The sequence below is a fragment of the Formica exsecta genome, unplaced genomic scaffold (assembly GCF_003651465.1).
Source record: "Formica exsecta isolate Colony F162 unplaced genomic scaffold, ASM365146v1 scaffold2, whole genome shotgun sequence".
Classification (NCBI taxonomy): domain Eukaryota; kingdom Metazoa; phylum Arthropoda; class Insecta; order Hymenoptera; family Formicidae; genus Formica; species Formica exsecta.
In genome coordinates, this window is record NW_021849297.1 from 2,844,878 (window position 1) to 2,868,250 (window position 23,373).

Here is a 23,373-nt window from a genome sequence, read left to right on the forward strand (position 1 = left end):
ATATAATTATTAATTATGTATAATTACGGCTATTTAGATTTCTAAGCGATCTTCCGTTTTCGACGCATGAAGAAGACTATAGTTCGCAACATCGATGACAATCAAAGTGATTTTTCCAGCCGAAAAAAAAGAGAACGAAATAACGTGCAACGTGATTCGCGCCCTCAACTGCGCTGGCAATTAAACCGAAATCAATTCCGGGCAGGTACTCAATTGATTCAACGCGAGCACGGACACCGTACGTACGCACGCGTCCACTCTTTATCAGATCGGATCGAGCGCGGGAGAGGCGCCGATGCCAATCAACGTTTTCATCCGCATTGTCAGCTGTCGTATCTTGATCCGGTAGAATCCCGGACACCGGAAGTTCGAGGCTCTGACAGCACGATCATACCTCCCGATAATCCACGAATATATTCGCTCGCCGAGAAATGGCCGCCGTATTAAAATCCGTGGCTCTCGATCACAGAATGACAACTTAATAAAAATCAGAGCGCGAAATGTTAAATCACAACGCGTAAAATTACATACTGCGAGAGTTACGAGAATTATTTGTTTCATGCGTCAAACGAATAATCTACCGCTTTTCTTTTGCTCTAATTTAGTATTTATCTCTCTAAGAAAAGAAAAAGACCGTAAATCTAAAAATTACATAGATGCCAAAATACATATTTCGTCTCGATTATGTCACTCGTTTGATCCAATTTAGCTCGAAATTTGCGGTTGCAGATAAAGAAACATGTCTTGATGCGTCGCGAATATTGTCTACAAATTCTATTAATGACCGCCCATTAATTTGAGAGGAATCTCGAGCAATGACAATCATAGTCGTTATCGATGCACTCGACAGAGTATGCATGCACTGACAGCGGCCATGCATGATCAGTGCTTCAACACAACAGGTGGTTCGGTGAACGGCGACTGATCGAAGGAACTAGTAATTAATGTAACGTATACCTCGCCTTATCTCAAACATGTCCTAAGTAATAAATCAGAGGATATATATGTTCATCTCGCCTTCTAGCTGCATATTGTGCGTCCTCATATATGTCTAGAATCAGAAATTCATATTTTTTATATATAAACGTTATGTGTGATTTTTAAAAATAATAATTTTAATTAGATAGGTAAATTGAAAAATTTCCTCCATGTTTTCGCAATTTTAAATAAAATTATTCCACATTTACTAACTATTTTAAGCTTCAGATATTTTTTATGGCATATCGTAAATGGAATATCTTTTATTTTAATATTCTGGCCAATATAAAAGAATAAAAATGTCATTCGCAAGTGCTGAAACGTTCTATTAATTAAGTTTTAATACAGAATGAATAAAATATTGTATTTCAAAATAAGATCGCTCGACTGTAATGTGAAAATTGTAAAAACGTTAATAATAATAATAATAGTATACGTGCATAAATTAATTTTTACATCTTCCTACATTATATAAGTTCTGGTTTAAACACTAATAGCACTCCAGCCATTCGTTTCGAACGTAATCGGTAAAAATTTATGCGCGACGTTGCGATTAAAGCCGTTTCTTCTATAAATTTTTTACATCTTTTCTTAAAAGCCTCTTTAAACGCCGTTCTTAAACGCCAACATTGCAAAACCGGATAACGCAAATTTAATTATGAAAAAACATCGACCTCTCCAGAACTGAAAAAATTTGATGATTTGAAAAGAAACACTCGGAACTTTTAAAAATGATTTCAGAAAACAGACTAGCGTAAAATTCGATCATGTATCGGCGGTTCGTGTTCTTTTTCTTCTCCTTGGCAGGTGTGCTCCTGCAATCCGCGCACCGCCTCAATCCTCGATCTGCACCCGCGAAAAAATGGATTTCCCACGGGAACATTATCATTTTAGTTTGCGGAGAATTGCGGCGGCGATGTGCCGATTATCGATTCGAGAACCAGTGCCGTTCTCGTCAAGTAATCAAGAGCCGAGATCCGGCTGTGCTTCTCCTCGGCTGTCTGCCCTTCGTTTTTTTTTTTTTTTTTTTTACTCTCTCGTGCCGGTGTGAAAACGCCGCTAACGAAAGTAAATTCTCACTATTCGACCAACCACTTTTCGTCGGTGCTCGATAGACGTTTTATCTACGGATCTTTGCCCCTAGAACGGATTGAGATTTCTCGATGAATTTTAACGCGATTTCAATATTTTAATTTTAATATTCTCTCTCTCTCTCTCTCTCTCTTTTTGATAGATGACCGCAGTAGTAATCAGATCATTAAATTTTGTATTTTAATTTAGTCGAAATTTTCGAATAAAATTATCGCGATTCTCTCATCAACGACTCTGTTATATACGAATTTTAAAATTACGAATCATTAAATATATATATACTTCTATTTAAAAAATATATAAAAACCATTATTTATTGTTATTATTATTGTTATTATTATAAGGTATTATTATAATGTTGACTTATTAGTATTAATATTATGGTTATTATTACTATCAACTATGCGCATATATGTATAATTTTCTCGATATAATGGTGCCTTGACGAGATTAAGGTTTGTGGAAACGTTAAATCGCGTTAACATTTATTTTGAGGTCGGAAATTATGATATTATTACGATATTATTATTGTAATGAGAACCATTATTATTGCACGCCATATGGCGTAGCAATGTACTACAAAGCTCCTGCAATACAATAGTCAGAAATTGTTCACGGTGAGCTTTACATTCCCATTGATATACGTGGACAAAGCGATAACGTAATCGCAGTTCATAACATATTCAATTCGAATAAAATTATCGCGATTCTCTCATCAACGACTCTGTTATATACGAATTTTAAAATTACGAATTTTCTAGAATTAACTGCACCTTTGTGAAATTGCCACTCAAAGGTGGATGGTTATTCTGGCCCGAGTAAAATTGGCATTCTCGCGTCACACTTTACGTACATATATATTATACGCGTATATACCCGGCTCTAACAACCCTCCTTGCAACACAACGCGATATTAGCGTCGACTAACAAACGAGATTCAAAGTGTCTCGGTTATTCTGCGCTATGTGAGACATACGAGCTTTTAGTAAAGCGGATACTGCTTTTAAAATCTTCTTTTAATATAGATACTTGCAAATACGGCTCATAGTTTTAGTTTGCAAAAGATAAGTGTAATATTTTTTCTAAGTTTTACATTTACAATATTAGTAAACCATTATCTCAATGTTTTGCAAATTTCTTTAATAAAAAGTATTTTTTTTTTATCTAGAACTTTACACCGTGGTCCAACAAATACTATTATTAATGCTATTATTTGCTCATTTTATTAAAATTGTTTTGTAATACATATATAATAGAATATATGTTTTATTACAAAAATATATTTTTTCTTTTTAATTACTAATTTTATTTCTTTAATTTATCTTTAGAAATTCTAAGTAATATATTCATTACCCTTTCGTTAAATAGAAAAAATGAACGGAGAAAGAAGATGACTGAAGAAAAGTTTTAGATATCGCGTTCAAATTAGATATTGTTAATAAATATAATTTACAATAATATAAAATTTAACAAATTGTGAGAATATTATTATTCTGAATATTATTATATTCTGTCGTTTTAACGAACTATAGCAAAAAATTTTACTAGCTTTGTTACGATAACGCCATCAATATACCATCGTTGACATCAATATACCATAGTTGAATCGATTCCTTTTAAAATCCCTCTCGGGAGTTAGTTTGCAGAGAAGAATAGCTTCCAACGATTGAACGACTTAATTCGAACGCTTAATTCTGGACTTCGCTTATCAAGCGAATTGTTTGAAATAATTTTCTAAGATAAATAACATTGTCTTATCATAATTTATTCTAAAAATGAAAACCTTTTATATAAATAAAAAATACACTAATAGAAATTAAAATTGTTCATAAACTCTAATTAATAAAAATGTATTATTCTAAAAGAGCTATTATTCATATAATGTATAATTAATAGTATAAATGTCGCCCAAAAATTAAAGAATCATTTGTTCTTCGTGTATAACAGAATTTTAATTTTTTAGAAATTTTTAAAATTATTGAACTCTATCAGTATTCGCATATAATATAATATGTTCGTGATATCTATATATAAGAAAAATAAATAGAAGATTTTCTTTTTGAGGTTTAATGCGCCTCGTTAACTTTTACTGTCGTTTGTCGAGACATATATATATATATATATATATATATTCTACATTTATACGATTTATTCTATCTAATAGAAAAGAATCTTTTTCTCCGTGCGAAAAAAAAAACAATGGTGTTAGTAATGCCGAGTCAGGAATCGCGCCTTATACGTGAAAGATGTGATCCCAGTTCGAGCTCGGATCAAGTCACAAATACATACGTATATTCCTCATTAAGCCGTCGAAGTAGCGAACGTAATTACTGGAGTAAATCCCCGCTTGGGATTACCCCGTCAGTAGTATGCCGTCCATTAATCGGCGGATAATTACGCGCGGACCTCATCAAAGTCGCCTTGCGACTGCGAACGAGCGAGCGGGCGAGCGAGCAAGCGAAGTCTCTCGACTTTCGTGTGGTACTGGCATTGGAATCGATTTATGCCATTTCGTCAGTCGGCGCTCTCCGTGCTCTCTGCACTTGACACATGTATATCGCCGATTAAAGGATCATCTCCGCCAACTCACGGGGGAGTTTAATTGGATCGTCTTGTGCTTGCGCTCGAGCACCAAGGGAGAAACGCGCGTGCGATTTGCACGATGACAAGCGTCTCGTGTATTGCAAATTATATTGCGAGCTCTGAATCTTCGTTTTACTCGCGCTTTTGAGCGCCGACAAAGATAGAAGGCGGCATAATACGAGGGAAAATTTCGACTCAATTGCAAAGTGACAATGCGATGTTAAATTGTTCCGCAAAACTATCCTTCTTAATCATCTCTTATAGCTTTCTCTCATGATTCTCAATATGATAATTACTACAATGTACGTAATGTTAAATATTAAAAAGATTCAATAGATGACATTTAGAAATAATAGATAGAAATTGTCACTGATTCAACTTAAGAAAGAAAATCGAAATTAATTTTAAGTTTCCATGTTTGAAATATTTTTTATTTTCGTACTTTTTAATCAAAATGTCTGTATGATAGGTGCAAAGAGGAACTTTCTGAACATTTAATGGCTCGTCGTAACCGTCGACCACGATCAATTACGCGTCGAAAGATGCCGCTTAAAGACCGTCGCGTTGCGGAGTTTCCGTCACGGAAAAAAAAAAGATAAAAACATTTAAGTGAAAGAAGTTAGCAATCCGGGATGGTATCGGGTTGTGTGCAAAAGACTCTTTTGATTTTAATTGGATTGTCCTTCTTGCTAGTTGCCAAGAATTACACGTGGAAATCACATGACCAACTCTTTCCTCTTTCTCCTCCCCGTGTGTAAATATAGACGAGTTGCTTTGCGTTTATTTGCGAGATGCAAAATTCCAAGACGACACACCGAAAGAGACAACTAATTAAGGAGAGTGACTCAGAGTGTCGAGGCAGATACAGACAGAGACAGAGAGAGAGAGAGAGAGAGAGAGAGAGAGAGAAAAAAGAAATAAAATCTTTATGCGTTTAAAAAATCCAATAATAAGTGCGCGTGTATACTTATAAATTGTTTCTTATACAATATATGTTTGCTTATTCAATGTTTATAGTTTAATTTATTTTATAGCTAATAGCATGTAAATTGTATTTAATTAAACTTATGATTATCTCTTATACAACGATATTTATATTACAATACTTATAATACGATGTTTGGTTTTATATGTATTTTTATGAGAAATCAAAATAATATTTTTTATAAAGAAAGTTCTCTCATTTTCTTTTCATTTCCCTCTCTCTCTCTCCTTTTGTGTATGTAATATTATTCTTTAAGAAATAAAATTTTCAATTTTCAAAACTAAGAGTTAGCGGCTATAACAAATTTCGTTATCCGAATCAATTACCGTACTCCAACTTAGCAGCGCTACTTTCTGGAGCGAGGAAATTAATGATGCATCCCCTGACAGTAAGAATTATCCGGTAGGAAGGGAAACAGCCGCAAGTCACGTGACACGAGGATGATAAAACTCCTTCATTTTTAAAAGAGATCGTGGACCACGATGAAAAAAAGATATACCGCAATATCCGACTCTAATATCCCGAAGTGGAATGGCACTTTTATGTCCCGCATCTCGTCGTACATCGTTTCCCGGACAGATTTCAGGACAAGTCGTTTTGTTACGTTTTTGATGTTATATGTACATACGCGATACAGTAAACATCTAGCTAGCTTGACGAGAGTCGTTCTTTTGTTCATCACGCGCGATGAACATCCGACTTGTCACTTTGTCGCACGTGACGTACCGCGTGATGAGACAATAATTATTTTCGCGCGTCGAAATGAAATACCCCCCATACATGTATGTATATATAATAAATTCATAATTATCCAACCACAATTGTAGGCATAGAAAATGCGCATTCACAAAACTGTTAAAATATTGCTATAAAATGTTTGATTAATATAAGTAGCCCATAACGTAGCAGTTAAAGTATTAGCGATGTGCTGTGAGGGGAAATTCGCGCGATGGAGCACTTTTTCCAAGAGACTCCGAGAATTTAACTTCTCCATTTTCGGATAAAAGATATTTTATGTGTGATATTATCAGTAGTAAAGAAGATTATACGATGTAATTTTATAGCTAAGAGATATCATTATATTATTTTCTATTTGTAATACTTACGTCGCTATAACAAATTTAACAGAAATTTAATAGAAATTTAAATTAAACTCTATAAAAGAGCATTAATTAATCATTGAGAAATTATCCTCTTTAAATAAAATCATATAAGTCCCAATTCAATAAATCAAATATATATATATATATATATTTATATAAAAGCTATTGTCCGTAAACATCATAGAAATGTAATAATGAAGAATCAATAGCAAAAAATAATAATTTATTTATAATGCAATTATAATGTAAAAATAATGTTATTATATTATTCTCTATATAATTCCAAAAAATTCGAATATAATTTTGCTTTAATTATTCTATTTCTATCAACGATTCTCGATTCTCCCATGGACAAGGCAAACGCGACAAAAGTTGGCTTTTTGAAGGCTGCCATACAATCTGCAGATCATCGTAGCTCACCAATCAATGTCCGCTATCAGCTCTCGAGGGTTTAATTTCATCCGCAGTCGTCGGCATCATTAGCAGCGCGAGCGCACGGGCACAACGCCGCGATCGCGCGTCCGTAATTAATAACGCGTGTCTCGACGCGCGTCCGTACGTTCAATTATCCGTAAAGTTTGAGGCAATTATGCCGGATCCGCGATCCGCGGCGGCGGCAAAAATTGACGAGAATGCTTGAGATCCTCTCCTCCCCATCTCCCCCTCTCCTCCTCCTCTCCCGTCACAATGTAGCGGCGTCACGCGTCGCCTCCCGCGGTCGATTGGCGGTCGTTATCGGTACCGCTGCACCTGGTATCCTTGTTCTCGCCGCTCGCGGATTCCCAGGAGCCGTCCGATGTTTACGAGGGGGATCGCGGTTGTGTCGTAAGTAGGCATTTCGCTTCTGCCTTCGGCCGTCTTCCACCTCCTCCTCCCTCTCCTCCTGTCCCTCTTCGGCACTCCTCTCTTCGGCTTTCGCCGTGAGTAGGCGATTATAAGGTTCTCATGGTAACCGGAACCGCACGGATCTTCCTCGGATGCTCTCGCGCTCTCGACGAACTCTCGTGGCCGGTCTTCTTCTTCTTCGTGATCTCCGCGCGAGAAATGTCAAGGTTCGCTTGTGCTTCTCGCGCGGCCAAGTCCGGAGGACACGTCAATGTGACCAGCTGGATGTATCCCAGCATGGCATCCTCCCTCTGTCGCAGTTTTACGAGCCGGCCTTTTTACGACATGGGTCGCGTCCAATCGATTCGGTCGCAACGACACCTGCGACCGACGATATGATGATCCTCTCGTGGAAAGTATTGGATGCATGCGTATTTGTCGGTCTTTTTTAGGTTAAAAGGGAAAAGATTAAAAATGCCCAATTCAATAAATCAAATATATATATATATATATTTATATAAAAGCTATTGTCCGTAAATCTTTTGACATATATGAATACCCGTGAAAAGTGGGACTTAAAATTTTTATCATCTATCCTCTGGCGATCTCCCGAGATTCAGCATGCTTCAACTTTCTGCACAAGCAATGCTTGTGCTGTTTTAATAATTTCTGTCAACTTTGTTGTCGCACGAGCGGACGCCGCGCTTTCGTGTTTTGTTTATATTTGGCGAACGTGGATTTTATTTATACAAACTGGAAAGATGCCAACAAACGCGTACAAACGGTATTAATAAAATTGATAAATCTAACGTTATGATAAAATATTATTTTTATATTATATTCCAAACTAATTAATAGTTAAGTTGCATAAAAAATGTTTATCAATCCTCAGCCTTCGATTACTATATTTTAGGTTGAACATTCTTGGCAAAATCTTATTGTAACATTAAAAAAAAGATTATTAAAAAATAATAATTAGTAGTCAAATATTTTGATGCAAAATAATAATTTATCTCAATTCAATCCTAAAATTTTTCGATAAAAATACAATTTGTGAAATTGTTTAATTTTATAATAATTGTAAAAATTAATAAATATACCATAACTTCTTATCTTATTTAGAAGATTTTGTTTAGAAGATGCGATATCATTGTCAATATTGCATTGTCCCGCTCCTATTTCAAGGAACAGTCTCTCACTCTGTGTGTGACTCGCGCCGTGATGTATATTCAATTCAATTATCGCGGAGAATTTCCGGGAGGATAGGTCAAGAGAGGAGAAAGTCGGTAACCCGCCTTAAAGTGTACACAAACCACAACGCGGCGATAAATTTAGTTTACAGTCCCGTGAGTTCGCGTCAAAGCCTCTTCTCAAAGACATCATCGTGATAAAAAGAAAACGACGAATAAACTTCGCGACGAGTCCCCGCGACTTCGCCGCGAGATAATCCAAAACTCGGCGATAAGTCAATAGGTTAAATTCCTTTATATAATACAAACAAGAAGAAAGGGTTGAGTTATTGTGTGTCGATCGCCCGCTTCTTCGATCGAAAATATTTGTTCGAATGCCCGGATTGATTATAATAATCGAGGTTAAAGAACGCATACCGAGAGGATAACAGATTGTAATTTTACCTCCTCTATTAATGACGTATTTTTACAATCGATTGCAAAAAGATTGTCCATGCGACAGAATAAAGCGCAAAATCATTCTCGCGAAAAAAAAAATACTCTACGCGTAAACGCTGGGCAATATTAAGTTCGCGGTTGGCGTAAGTATTTCGTAACACAATTGTAGTAATAATAATGGTAACGCGAATTTAATAACCGAGCTATTTCTGGAATCTAAAAGAATGTTTACCGTTCTTTCAAAAAAAAACCGTAACTCGCAGCTATGCTTTACGAGCGTTATATATTTTCAATTCTGTATAAAAAAGTGTATTTTTCGCTCTGTTTATAACAACACGTGTTATTTAATTGTTAAAAATAACGTACATCATAATTTTAACGTACTCGCGCATTTTAATTTTTTTAAATTTAAATGGGATAAAGTTCCGAATAGGTGAACCCTCCGATTTTTTTGAAACTACACTATTTTTTGTATTTTTTAACGCTGATTACAAATGTGATAATGAAAATTTGCGACAAGGTCATTTTCAAGGTCAAAACAAAAAAACTGAAAAAATATAACTTTTTAGACATTATTTTAATAAATATTGATGTAACAAAAAAATGTTTCAAATAAAGGTTGCAGTTCTTAAAAAAATACATTATTTATGTTCTATAAATTTTTTGCGTGAAACTGAAAGTTTTCGAGAAAATCGATATTAAAGACTAAAAACGGCGTAGTTTCAAAAAAATCGGAGGGTTCACCTATTCGGAACTCCACCCTTTAAATGTATATTAAATATTAATTGTAAGAAACTACACGTTAAGAGACTACCACAGGACACGACACCGAAAAGACACCAAGACTCACCAGAAACTCGCCGCTGCCGAGGCTCTGCTGAGACCCGTCCGGCGTGATGGCGAGGTCTGCGACGATCGATGTGGAGAAGCTTCTGCGTGCCTGATGGTGACACTTGTGCGGATTTCTTTGCGTGGCGTAACCGGAGACCACGGCGCTCTCATTCAGCTTAGACGTCCAGATCTCTTGTTCGCGCTGCGGCGACTGGCTGATCGTGCGATGCTTGGTGAATCTGGAGATCCGTTCGGTCTTTACCCAATCGTGATTCGGACGGGGTTGACGCGTGATCGTCTGCAGGGACTTCATGGCGTTGAAGCGCGAAAAACCGTCCTCCATCGCGGCCGCCCAGAGATGATCCGGCAGATCCCGGGAACCGCACTGCGTCTCTACGGATTGCCGGTCCGAGGACGAACCCAGACCGGAGGTGGTCGGTGTGGTCGGATAATATCTTCGATAGGACGTGTCCTTGGAATCCTCGATATCCGTGGAGTAAAAGTCGCCGTCGCGCGACTCCAGCGAACGATTGTTCTCGTGTAGATTCAAGGACGAGCCGATGCCGGTCGAAGTGGTCGACGTGCGGCAGAAGCGCCGCTCGTTTGCCGACGTCCATATCTCATCCGTGATCGAGGAACCGATCCCCGTGGAGGTCGTGGGCGTTCTGTGCGAGCGAGTCTTTTTATAATCGCCGTATGTTGATACGGCGGGTAGTGAGAGAGAGGGAAAATGTTTGTATCTTCAAGATCGGTTACAAAAATATGCTCGCTGTTTATAACTATGCTTTTAAAAAGAAATGAAAGACTGATAACGAGAGAAATTTCTAGTAATTAAATATCTTTTTGATGAGTTTAATTCGAATTTGTAGTTGAATCGGAAATTAAGTTTTTGTTAAAAGAAAAATGCAAAGAAAAAGTAAATACAAATTAATAGGTATAAAAAGGCAAACTAAGAATTTCATATTAACCTAGACTAATTTCAGAAGATTCAGAAAAATAAATTGCAGGGCAATTTTCTTCCTTAGATATTTGTTACGACTTGTGAGGTCGATAAGAAAAAAGAAATAAAATAAATTTCTATATCCCGAATATTGGTTCTAAACTTATGTATAACTTTTAAACTGTGCAAACTTTCACGAAGTTTCTTCGAAACGAAAAATTTTTTAAAATTCTCTGTCAGCAACACTCGAGAGATTGAACATCTAAACGGTAATGAAGAATTAATAGCGTATGTGATACAGAAACAAGGGACTTTTGACAGGTACAGTGACTCACAAAATTGATCGAGAGTTTCAAAAATTATTAATATCAATTATCAATTATTCAGAAATATATATATATATAAATTTATTTCTATATGCTATCTTTTTTCTCCTCTTTTCATTAAAGAATCTCACAAAATTAAAAACATCGATCAATTACGTGCATAACTGTATATACCTATGAGGGAGGTTTCTCTCTCTCCAGAGATCATCGGGGTTCGCGGGAGACGTGTGGTTCGTAGCAGAGGTCGCGACGAGGGTAGTGTGCTGATTCGCGTAGGAGCACCTCTGCGGAAACCCCATCCCCTCGTCCAGGCCGGCCGCCCAGAGCGATTCGAGGGGTAGATCCTGGGTGCCTACGGGGGTGCCACCGGCGCCCTTACCGCTCCCCGTTCCCGTCCCGTGTTTCCCCCCGTTGCCGGCGGAGGGAAACACTCTCTCGGCACCCTGAAGGACGCAGCACATACTCGTGCCGCCTCCCCCGTCGCTGCCCTCGACGCCACCACCCTCCTCCTCCGCCTCCGACCCCCTGGAACCAGAACTTTGCAGGCAACCTATTGTGACCGAGCTTTTGATCTGGTGCCAGGCCTCGACCCCTTTTTTTAAGAGGGGGTGACGACCCTCCCGGCAGTCGGTTCCTCTTGTTCGCCTCTTCCGGCAGGCCCTGGCAGGCCCGACGTACTCTTCAAGGCCGACCCTTCATCCCTCCCGCTGTTTTTGTGCGTTTGCAAGTGTTTCTTTGGTTGCTAATCGCTGGAATTAATGGTAGACGAGCGGTAACGGTCGATACGATGCTCCAGTGTGTGTCTTCTTCGAATTGGAGGCGAATAATAATTTGTCGAGGAGATTCGAGACACTGAAAATTGATTTCGCTCCATTGTAACGCACAGACAGAATAATTTCATGTCGTTGCAGACCTTTTGCAGGATGATTCGTAAAGGAAAGCGGGAAAATCACAGGAAAAGAATGAGTTGAAACTAACTATGTTATGAGATATTTATACGAAGAGATATTAGGCGAAGAGAGAAATTATATCTGAATTTCGATAATAGAAAATTTTGTACAAACATATGATACAATGCCGGTATTTCCCTTCTAACATTACTGGACTCAGTTTGCGAAACGTGCAAACTCATCACCAATTTCCCGTAACTGCATCTGGCGCACCAATTACAACCATATTTCATTTGACTCACTACGTGCTACGCAAATGTAACCATTTATTCTAATATTCATAATATTATGCTAAAATTTAAACATTTAATTTAGGATATTCATAAACATTTCTAGTCAAATACCTAACACAATCAGCCTATTCAATGTAGTATGAAATATTTATTCAAAATTATAATAATTTGAAATTGCATATTCAATAATTATAATTACAAAATTTTGCTTACAAATACGCAGTTTATATGTATCTCACATATTGCAGCTTTGATTTTAATGATATATTTATAAAAAATTGATTCCTATTAAATCTGATTTACAAATATAACAATTCATTATATTTTTAATTAATTTTATACAAGCTATCCCAGAATTATCGCACCATCTACTATTGACAGATTCTTGACATCGTTTGGAGACGATTTTTCCTCAGCGAAAATATCGAGGCATCAATAATTTCCGTGTTATAAGCGATTCAAAAAGAAGGGTTTTTTGCAAACTAAACTTTATAAAGAGTTAAAACTACATTCTTTAGTTAATTTCAGATATAGTTTACTTTAATAGAGAGAGAGAATTTTAATTTAAGACTTAGTTACAAAGATATATGATGGAAAAAATGGGAAACTTGCAAAAAATAATGACCTCTCTCGATATTTTCGCTGAGGAAAAATCGTCTCCAAATGATCTCAAGAATCTGTCATTAGCAGGTGGTGCAGTAATTCTGCTATATGATAGCAAAATTACTTCACGGCGCTATAAGCCGAACATATATATCTATATGTACATATACGTGCATAAAATTTGTGTTTTGTGCAACGTCAATGTAACATACATTATATAAATAAATGCATTGATGAAAAATAAAATCCTGGCATTAAAATTTTTGTTTTATTAATCTCTCTCTCTCTCTCTCTTTATCATAGTTTCACACAGTAAATTATTCAGATAGCAGGCTATTTGCAGCGTGGCAGGTTATCAAGAATGCGAACGCATCGCAACGTAGCGGAGTCGAAATTTAATACCGCGTCCATTCTGTCAATCATAGCTTCCGTACTCATTTTTTTGGTTTATTCGTCAGGACATGTCCTGTGCACGGCTCGACATTAATGAAGACTAATGCGAAAGTCGGAATAAAGTTCGATCGATCCGGGCGCGACTATCTACACATGCGAATCGATTCCGAGAACATCCGTACAAAGCTTCCGATGCCGACGGAGATTCGAGATGGATTTGGCCATTATACCGTAAATACAGACAAATTGAAAGCCGCGTAATTCGTTATTTACCGACGCGGCTTTGTAATTGACCGAGGCATGGCAAACCAGATGATTTATCACAATCGTCGAGACCCTTTTCACTAGGTCCTATCTGTCCTGTTCGTGTCGGCTGTCTCCGACGGAGATTTACGAGCGATATGCTGTCGAAACGTCGGCAAAAACATATGGTGGTAGCGACCCTGGACGGTGCATCCCCGCGTCTAACGAGAGTTCGGTCTGTCTGGTCGCGAATATTTTTATGTAATTATCAAAACAGTTTAGAACACGAAATTAAATTCATGAATTCACGCACATTCGAGTGTTATTTTTTTTTTAAATTTGGGATGAAACACAGCAAATACGACGTTTTTGAGTGATATGTTGTGCACTTCAATCTCAGAATTCAAAAATTATTAATTGTTTTTTTCTCTTCTCTAATATAATATTGCCAATTAATGATAAGCAAATCATGTTCTGATTCTACCTCAAGGATATTGCAGCGGCAGCGTAATATTTGCGCGATCAAATTAGTACCTTGTTTACCCTTTCAACATGCTGATCTAACTCTGTGAATTAAACTTGGTATGTTTTCCCAGAATTCCCAGTATACACCAAATGCGGAAATAATAATTAGCAAATTACAGAGTTGCAGATCATGCATGTTGATTGTATAAAACACATATTAATTTCCCGAACAAACACGGAAATACAACAAAAAGTTATATTTAAAAAAATCTCTTTCTCTTTTACGATTAACTTACTGCCTTCTTAAAAATGCTTCATTGCAAAGCCACATTTTCAGTTCGCCGAGAGATAATAAAATTTGTGATAAAAATATAATAAAATGTACGATGAAATATTCGTGATATTTTGAAATAATGAAATTTCTGATACAAATTCGCGATAAAATTTGTCGCAGCTTCGAAGCGAGGGCGATCTATTTTATTTAATCTTTCCATTCACGTAGCGTGTCGAATGTGTGCAAAGATCATTCGCGATATAACTCTTTGCAAGGCGCTCTTTAACGGATTTACTCGCGAAAATTCTCGACGAATGCGGAGCAGCCGTAGCTTTGATGGGAGTCTTCCAACGAATTTTCCTTCACGTCTTCGTTAAGAGTCTGTTTCCCGGTTCGCGATTTTGATATTTGAAAATGTAACGAGAAACGAGAATTTCTCTTGAGATTGCGATAAATAAAGTTTCGCGACAGTATTTCTCAATTTAACACAGCGCTACTTAATTGATTATAAAATTAATCAAATTAAACGTAGAGGAATTTATTTTAAGTTCATTCATGTAAAGTACACTCTCCTAAAGTTTTAATATCTCAACGGATTATTCGGATATATATATATTTGTATATTACTATTATTTATTTTTGTATATTACTTGCATCAAATATATATTGCTTTAAAATATTCTAGATATTTGATTCTCTACTTATTATTCGATTTACATAAATATACTATAGAATCTTGTAGATCAGAATTTTTCTCGAACCAATCTCAGTCACAACAGGGAGACTTCGATTATCGAATCTATCAAAATGTGAAAAATTCTGATCTACAAGATTCTATAGTATATTTATGTAAACCGAATAATAAGTAGAAAATCAAATATTCAGAATATTTTAAAGCAATATATATTTGATGCAAGTAACATACAAAAAATTATACACGAATATTCTAATATTAATAAAAAATAGCTCTTTTCTTAATATTTAATATAACTGGCAGATAACTAAATATACAAATAAATATATATCTTTATTTTCCTCTATTGAGAGAACTATTTGAAATTTGAGGAAATTGCAAGGGGAGTAGATTGTTTTACATTTTCATAAAAATACTTTTAAATTCCTTTTGCGCGATTGCGATTTCGTGAATCAGTAAAAAAATAGCAAAGAAAAGAAAATTAAGTACGACGTAGGCGAGAGAAGAACAAGAAAATAAGAGCTTAAATATTTATAGAATATTCCAGCGTAGGACGATTCGATGTGCGATACGCAACATGCTTGCAAAAAGGCGGATGCATAAATAAACGAACGTCTAAGAAGTCGAATGAAATGCCCGACGAAGCGCGAACGAATATGCGGATGGGTCGAAAAGGGCAAGAGAAAACATTTTCCTTCCTTCGAATGGTCGCGAAACGAGCATAATCCGTCATTACGATGTGGAATAACGCGAGGAGCGGGCGCACGTCGACAGAGTAAACACGGAATTTAATATTGCAGAACCGCGATGCGCGCATGCAACATTACCGATATGAAAATATCCGCGCAGCATCGCGGAATTTCCGCGCGCCCGCACCCGTATGCAAATAGCCACGTTCGTGGAAATTCTGTTACGTTCGCGATCGGCGTATCCCGATCTCGTCCGAGCGGATACAAAAAAAAAAAAAAGATACAAGCGCATGCAAAAAAAAAAAAAACATCAAAGTGCCGAGCGATACCGTTAACCCGCACCAATTAAATTACACGTTAGCGGTAGTATATCGGGAAATCTAAATTAATTAATAACATCGATCGATATTTAAACAAAATCATTTTATGCCGTAATAAAAATTAAATACGCACGTCATAAATGAGTACAAATATATTATCAAGCCAAATGTATCTCAGAAAATTTAATTTATTAAAACAGTTTTTTTAAATTTTAATATAAAAAAATAATTAAAAAGAATCGTTTTCTTTCTGTGATTAATATCTGTATCACGTCATGTGTTTCCTGTACGAAACATAAAAAATCTATAGAGTATATACTATGTTAAATGCTCTAAAGGCAATTTTCCAATATCATGGTATCTATAAAATGTATTATGATGAAGTATCGGGTGCAGTGTCGGTAAAAGGGAAAAATTACTTCCGGGGATGCAGCAAGTAAAAATAAAAAAAAAGTAACAACAGAATGAGAAAATAGACTTCAAATTTACAAAGGCAGTTGAAGGGAGACAGAGTGTACGCCGCGGTAAAGAATACCGGTGAAGCATGGCCGTCATTAAATATTTATAAAACGATTGCGGTTTTATAAGCACAAAATGAACGTATATCGGGTGACTCGTCTCTCCTCGTGTACTTCATAGCCGACTTGCGCGTAAAACCATGATTTCCATTTAATGTCTCCATGAATACACGGTCTCTCTGCGGTGCATGCTATGGCAGCGGAAAAGCGAATGCAAGGAGGAAGAAAAGAGCTCGCGCGCTCGCGATTTCACCGACTTTTACATGCACTCTTGAGATGCAACGTTCACAAGCACGCGGGTACGTAGATCGGATGAAGCGGCGCGCACGTTGCATTATTTCGACATCGTAAAACCGATGTCTAGACTCTCGAAACGGCAAACGCTCGTAAAAGCCGAACGATATCTATAGAAAAAAAGAACAGCATTTAACAGAAGCGGAAGTATTCCGTGAAGTTGCATCGCGATTTCGTGTAATTTCGAACCGCAAGATAAATAAAGTCGCGTACGATCTCTGCAGAAATACGCGAAAAATCTTGATACAACTGCGAATGTTCGTTATTATCGATGCGATAATATACAGATAAAAATAATGAAAATATTATATGATCTCAGTATTGTTGTTGTACTTAAAAAGAAAATTTCATGCTAATAAAAGATCCCCTAATAAATACAAAGTGAATAGAACTTTAAATTTTCAGGTATATGTAATCTTTACACATTTTTATATTAAATAATAATTTGATATAATACGTCACGTATATAACAATGAAAGCAAGACAGAAAGAGAGAAGAGAGAGAAGAGAGAGAATTCTCTGAAAACGGAGTTGAGAAAAAGCGCAGTAATATAAAATTCGATAACATATATCTATAATTGTCGATCTATAAATGATGGTTAATGGTTTAAAAAATAAAATGAGGTCAAAGAGACGTGGAGCGCGACGCCCAGTCTGACATAAATATTGTCAACGAAATTATGAAACGTGGAGCCTGCGATCGGCAGCATGCTTCATCTTCGCAGTCGATATCAATAGCGCTCCGATTTTGGTGGATTTGTTTGACCCATTCTTTTTTTTTCACGCCAGTCATTAATTGTCTGCAAAATATGATCGATGTACTTGTGCCATGGACAGGCGGCTTATCCACGCAAAAAAAAAAAGAATGTCACTCGCGATCGACGTTTATGATCGACGCGCGAGGGCTTGCAATGAATATCGAGGATTCTTATTTTTCATTCATCTCTGACAGCTTCATAATACGCATTTCGTTCGTGCAATGCTTATGAGAACGGGTTCCGACGTGAAATAATTATATCCTATCGCTTGCGATCCCAATTTATAATTAGTTAATTGCGCATTCATCATACAATGCGGCCTATGGTATACCCGTATATTACGTTATTGAGTTAGAAATAATCTCATTGTCTCGTAATTGATATAATAAATATGATACATTCTCTCCTTCTCTCTCTATTTCTCTTATTATAGAATAGTAATATATAAAACGATTCAATATGTCTAACATAAAAGCCGAAATATTTAAATTCTGTACAATTTTATTGCTGTAACATAATTTTTTTTTCCACCCGAGCGAAAAATATTTCAAGCTTAATAACTCGAGATCTTACTTTTATTCGAACAAAATATTATCGAGACAAGTGGCAACACAGAATCACGTCGAGATACAATTGAAACGAGAGAAGGAAACACGCGGCTTGTAATAAAGATTATTTCCATAGAATTTCATGAAATGAACCACATAGAGAAAAATCGCACACACGATTTGAGTCTCTGTCTCTCTTTTTATGCTCTATATTTTCCAAGCATAATATTCTAGGAAAAGGAAAAATGCCACATTCTGATAAATGCTGCGTCTCGTAAAAACCAGTAAATCTCCAATTCTCGATTATTCTATTTTTTTCACTCGTCGAGAGTTCCTGTATTACGTGTTTTAAAAGAACAATATTAAATTTTTCTCGATACATTACAAATCTTATTAAAAAAAGATGATTTCTATTTATTGAAAACGTTATTTTTATTTCATTCCTAGAAAATAGCGCTAAGTATGGCATAACTATTAATATTTATAAATTAAATTTTTCTTACAATTTTTATTTTAAAAATTTTGTTATAAAATCTTTCTTTTTGTTTAAAGATGTTAATTTATCAGAAACAAGTATCTGAGCTCTGAACCATAAAAGAAAATTACAAATTTCTAGATAAGATTTGAAAGATTTAAAAATGGAAAAAATTTGAGGGAATTTTTGCAAAGCTATTTGAGAAGGCCCATCCCTTCAAGCATCTGACGACGGTGCGTTCATGGGTTTCTTTTTCGTGGCGACGATGCGGACGAGAAGGACATTTGTTTTCGCGTTAGAGCCGATGGAAAGTTGTCGTGGTCGCGACGCCGTGAAAAATACGGCTGAATATCCCGCTCACATCTTCTCGTCTCCCACGATCCGCTTGTCGCCACCTTTTTATAGCTTGTCAAGTGTAAATCCCCAATGCGTCCTCACGAAGATGCGATGAATGGGAATAGTGTTTAACGTCAAGAAATTCTGTTCCAGGAAACCATGGTGTGACAATCTCTCTCGCGTCATTCCCGCCGCGATGCGCTTATTTTGCGAGTATCGTAAGTAGAACAAGATGAATGTCTGACGCGACGAAAGCTTTTGCTACTGCGCGGATAACGGTCTTGTCGGTCTTGTCTATTCATGAGCTTTTTCTTTCGATTCCTGGGAACGATCGTGGATAGCGAACCTTACACTCGCTATGATAGAGAATGATGCTAAATTGCGATCGTTAATAACACATTTACTTTAAAAGATCAACCTTAACGTAGTCTGACAAATTGTATCAATTTATATATAATTTTAAAACTTTGTAATTGTGCAAGTTAAAAAAAATTTTAAATAGATGTACATAAAATTTTAAAAAATTTAAATCATAATTAATTAAAAATTAAATAAAATAATTATATAAAGATTTTTTCATTTAAATTAAATTTTGAATAATATATTCAAAATCTTTGACTGCTAATATTTAATTTTTATGTTGATATAAATAATATCAACCTCTTGGATCGCTAATATTTTTTTAATATAACAAACTATATTTATCTTTTGGTACACACCACGCACAATTTTATTTACTGGTATTATTTGCTGAATGTTGTAAATTTTCGCGGGTCCCTACATCCATCAAGCGATCGTCGTGTCGACAATGAATAATGAAAACGCGCTTGAAAAAAATTGTGGCGATAAAAGCGTGTAAAAATGCGCTGTTCCCTTCGTTGTGCTACGGCGCGCGTTTGTTGTAACACGCTCTTTAATTTGGCCGACGTTTAGCTCGCCGTTGGGAAAACAGTTGTTTCAATTTATTCGGCCAACGCGGACGATATTGCTATACCTAGGACGTTCGTCCGCATTGCGGCGCGGCAGGTGCGAAATGGAAGCAATTGAATCCCTTTAAATCGTTTTAATTGCACGTATCCGTCGTTACCGTGCAAACGGAAATAACGACGGTGCGCGCGACACCTCGGAAATATACAACACGCCGAAATTGCGATCATCGTAAAATGTCGTTAATTTTTTGTTCGCGCGGAAGTTGCGACGATCACGCCGAATTACGCAAACTCGCATAATTTCGAGTTGCATAATTCACGAGGACCGATGATTCTCGCGAAACGTTATTTTAAAGGTATCCAGAAATTCATTGCAACAAGTATCGTGTTAAACAAAAAACCATAGCTCTTAGCTTTCTAGCTAAACAATTATAAGCCATCAAACTACAATGAAACGTTACGATTACAACCAGCTTACCTTTTCTGGAAAATATAAATAATTCTAATTTGATGTTACAGTGCAAATGCAATTACAATAAAAAATAAAAACAGCAGCTGGTTGCACAGGTATTCCTAAGTTCAACAAATAATGCTTCCGATCGCGCGAGAAAAAGTCGACGCTTGCCTATTCGCACGGCGATAAATGGCACACATGACGATCTCGTTATTAGAATAGTTTTCTGGCTATCCGGAAGAGTGAAGTGGCCTTATGTTTTACGCGAATCGTTGTGGTAGTTCCGTGATGCGGTGCTTCGCTAAAGACGAGGCGAAAATCGTAACTTTTGGTCCGCTGGTCGCGCCTACCAGCATCCATAAAATCCCGAACTCAGTCTCTCCTCTCGGTCGTCCTCCTAATCATTCCCCGCTCTTCGTTCTCCTCACGCACCTGTACACGTAATTGAAAACGAATTGCTCGCGGCCGGTTAATTTAACCATTTTTCCGCTCGCGAGTTTCTTTTCCTATCGCTTCATTGCGGTACAAGCGTTGCGTTTTATCGTTTTCCCGTAATTCCTCGTTACAACCGTCGGCATGTAATCAACGTCGACCAGCTGTTACTTGTTCAGAATTGAGCTCGTTTCGTTTCCAACATTTCGACAATATCAGAGCGACGACGCGTATATTTGCTTGTTTGTTTTATTAATATTTATCTTTACGTTACACGCACGTCATGTCGAATTTTTATCTGTTACTCGCAGAAGATTCGAGATTCAATCAATGTTTGTAGGCGTGCCAGGGCAACATACATTATATTTGCGATAGTATTACTCTGTCCATATTTTTCTTTCAATTTATTTAATTGTTGTATCATGACAATAGCGTTTCCTTACTTTCTGTTTTCAAGCTTCTATAATTCATATTTTCACGAATTTTGTAAATGCTTTAGATCGTTTTTAGGCGATATTAAATATCTTTGAGTAATAAATTAAAAATTTATTATATTACTTTTATTAATTAGGTACGGAAGATTTCGGTCCTCGAACAAATAAAATTTTGTATAGACTCGAAATAGACGGAGCGCATAAAGTTCTTTGTGTATCACGGATAGGATAATGCCGGCACGATTCCATCTCCGAAGAAACAAGTAACGTCCTAGTCACTGCGCGGGTACTGTTATCGCTGCAATTCCCAAGCTGCAGTTACCATCAATTGCAATAGTCAGCATTCTCGATACTGGCGGAAGCACGAGATGCGCCGAGAATATTTAACGCGCGAAGAAATTCTCACGGCCGCAGAACCATGTCATTAATATGAATCGCCTTTAATTGATAAAAAATTAATAATGAATCGACTCAACGACTGACTTTTCAAAGTGATTGAAAAAGTTAATTAGCCAAAATCATTTGAGGAAATATTATTTATAACTGTATATTTAAAAGCGAATTGTAACAACAACACTTGTAACAAAAAATGCATACTATTCCAATTAAAATTGCAAAACTAAAGCAAATTAATCTTATGTTAATGATATGTAATTGAGTACTCTCGTATATAAAACGCATTGTCTCTTACGCTGATTATATAAATAATCTCGTCGCATTTTATTCTCTTTATAAACGTACACGAAATTAAGGAAATTAGCATAGTTGTATACCGAGTCACCGCCAATTGTAATTGCTAATTAGAACTGTAATTTACATTTGCAACTCTGCGAATGTAAATTTAACTTAAAAAAAAAGGGAGATTACACGAGGGTGGAATGTGAATCGCGTAACATTGGGACAAATGCGCGCAGATATCACTTCTCGCGTACATTGGGATGTTATTCTGGCAAATGCGTGTGTTTTTGAATGCAATCAAGTCGTTCGCACACGATTCACGTTGAGTAAATATGATTCGAAGCTCGTTTGCGCGACAACGTAGTCGCAGTTTGCACAGTATCACGAGGAAATTTTTTTCCGATATCAATGTCCACCAACGGCAAAGTATTACCACGCTTATTAACTAAAAAAAAATTTTTTTTGTTTAGCCTGCCTTTTGTCCAAACGAGACGCAATCGATTATCGGAGATTCGGCAATATATACTTTATTCTAAAATCATGTAGTGTTTTATAAAAATTCTTATAAGAAGGCACTAAACAATTGAGTTTTGAAAGAAAAATGTTGTCTGAATGTTCACTAATATAATTACGTTAATAATTAAATGAGATTCTAAACAAATATTTCATCATTTTAATGTATTTTTTGTCGCGTTAGAATGTTTTTCTTTGATATTAAAAATAAATATATATATAATTTTAAATTATATTTTGCTTACATGCTTTCGATTTTGGTTGCAGCAATATGGGGATGAAATTGAACGAGAGGGTTGGCCGAGGAAAGCAGAGATGTGTGATCGCGAGAAGAGGAACCGGAAAATTTATAAACCTCTCTTCCGGCAAAGAGGATCCAACAAACGTGATCGCGTTGAGCAAGCTGCTGCACCATTAGGATTAGACCGAAAAAAGAAAGACAACGGAAGACACTAATGCCCGGCGAGGATTTAGACACATACCATGAGGAGTTTCTTTCTCGCATTCCATTCGTTTTATGGCAAGTGTAGAATTTTCCTGTCACCAACAGAGCGAAATGTTCTAATACGGACGAATTGCCGTCTCTTTATAAACTTTGTTAAGCTACTAACAAAGATTACATAAAACTATTCTTACGCGATACACACATACATAAACTTATTTTGTTAGATTTTAATAAAAAATCTCAAGAAATCTATAAAGTTATAATATAAAATTGTTTTGATTGAACAAACACAAAAAATTTTAAAAATTTCGACTAAAATAAAATAATAATAATAAAATAATGAATCAGATTTAGTTTTTCGACTTATGTGTGAATATTTTTCCTCTCTTTCCTTTAATTTTTTT

The 23,373-nt window shown here is 36.3% G+C and overlaps 2 protein-coding genes across 2 annotated transcripts in view; both read right to left on the reverse strand.

Annotated features, from left to right (window-relative positions):
- The window catches only part of LOC115234499, a 148,297-nt gene extending 136,545 nt beyond the window's left edge, over nucleotides 1-11,752 (reverse strand). The window contains exons 1-2 of the mRNA XM_029805631.1: nucleotides 11,466-11,752; nucleotides 10,045-10,690 (exon numbers count right to left, since the gene is read on the reverse strand). Of these exons, the coding sequence (XP_029661491.1) occupies nucleotides 10,045-10,690; nucleotides 11,466-11,752 (933 nt within the window). The remainder of the gene's footprint in view (nucleotides 1-10,044; nucleotides 10,691-11,465) is intronic.
- A 220-nt stretch (nucleotides 11,753-11,972) lies between these two features.
- LOC115234503 overlaps nucleotides 11,973-23,373 on the reverse strand; it is a 79,225-nt gene continuing 67,824 nt past the window's right edge. The window contains exon 2 of the mRNA XM_029805637.1: nucleotides 11,973-12,143. Within this exon, the coding sequence (XP_029661497.1) occupies nucleotides 11,973-12,143 (171 nt within the window). The remainder of the gene's footprint in view (nucleotides 12,144-23,373) is intronic.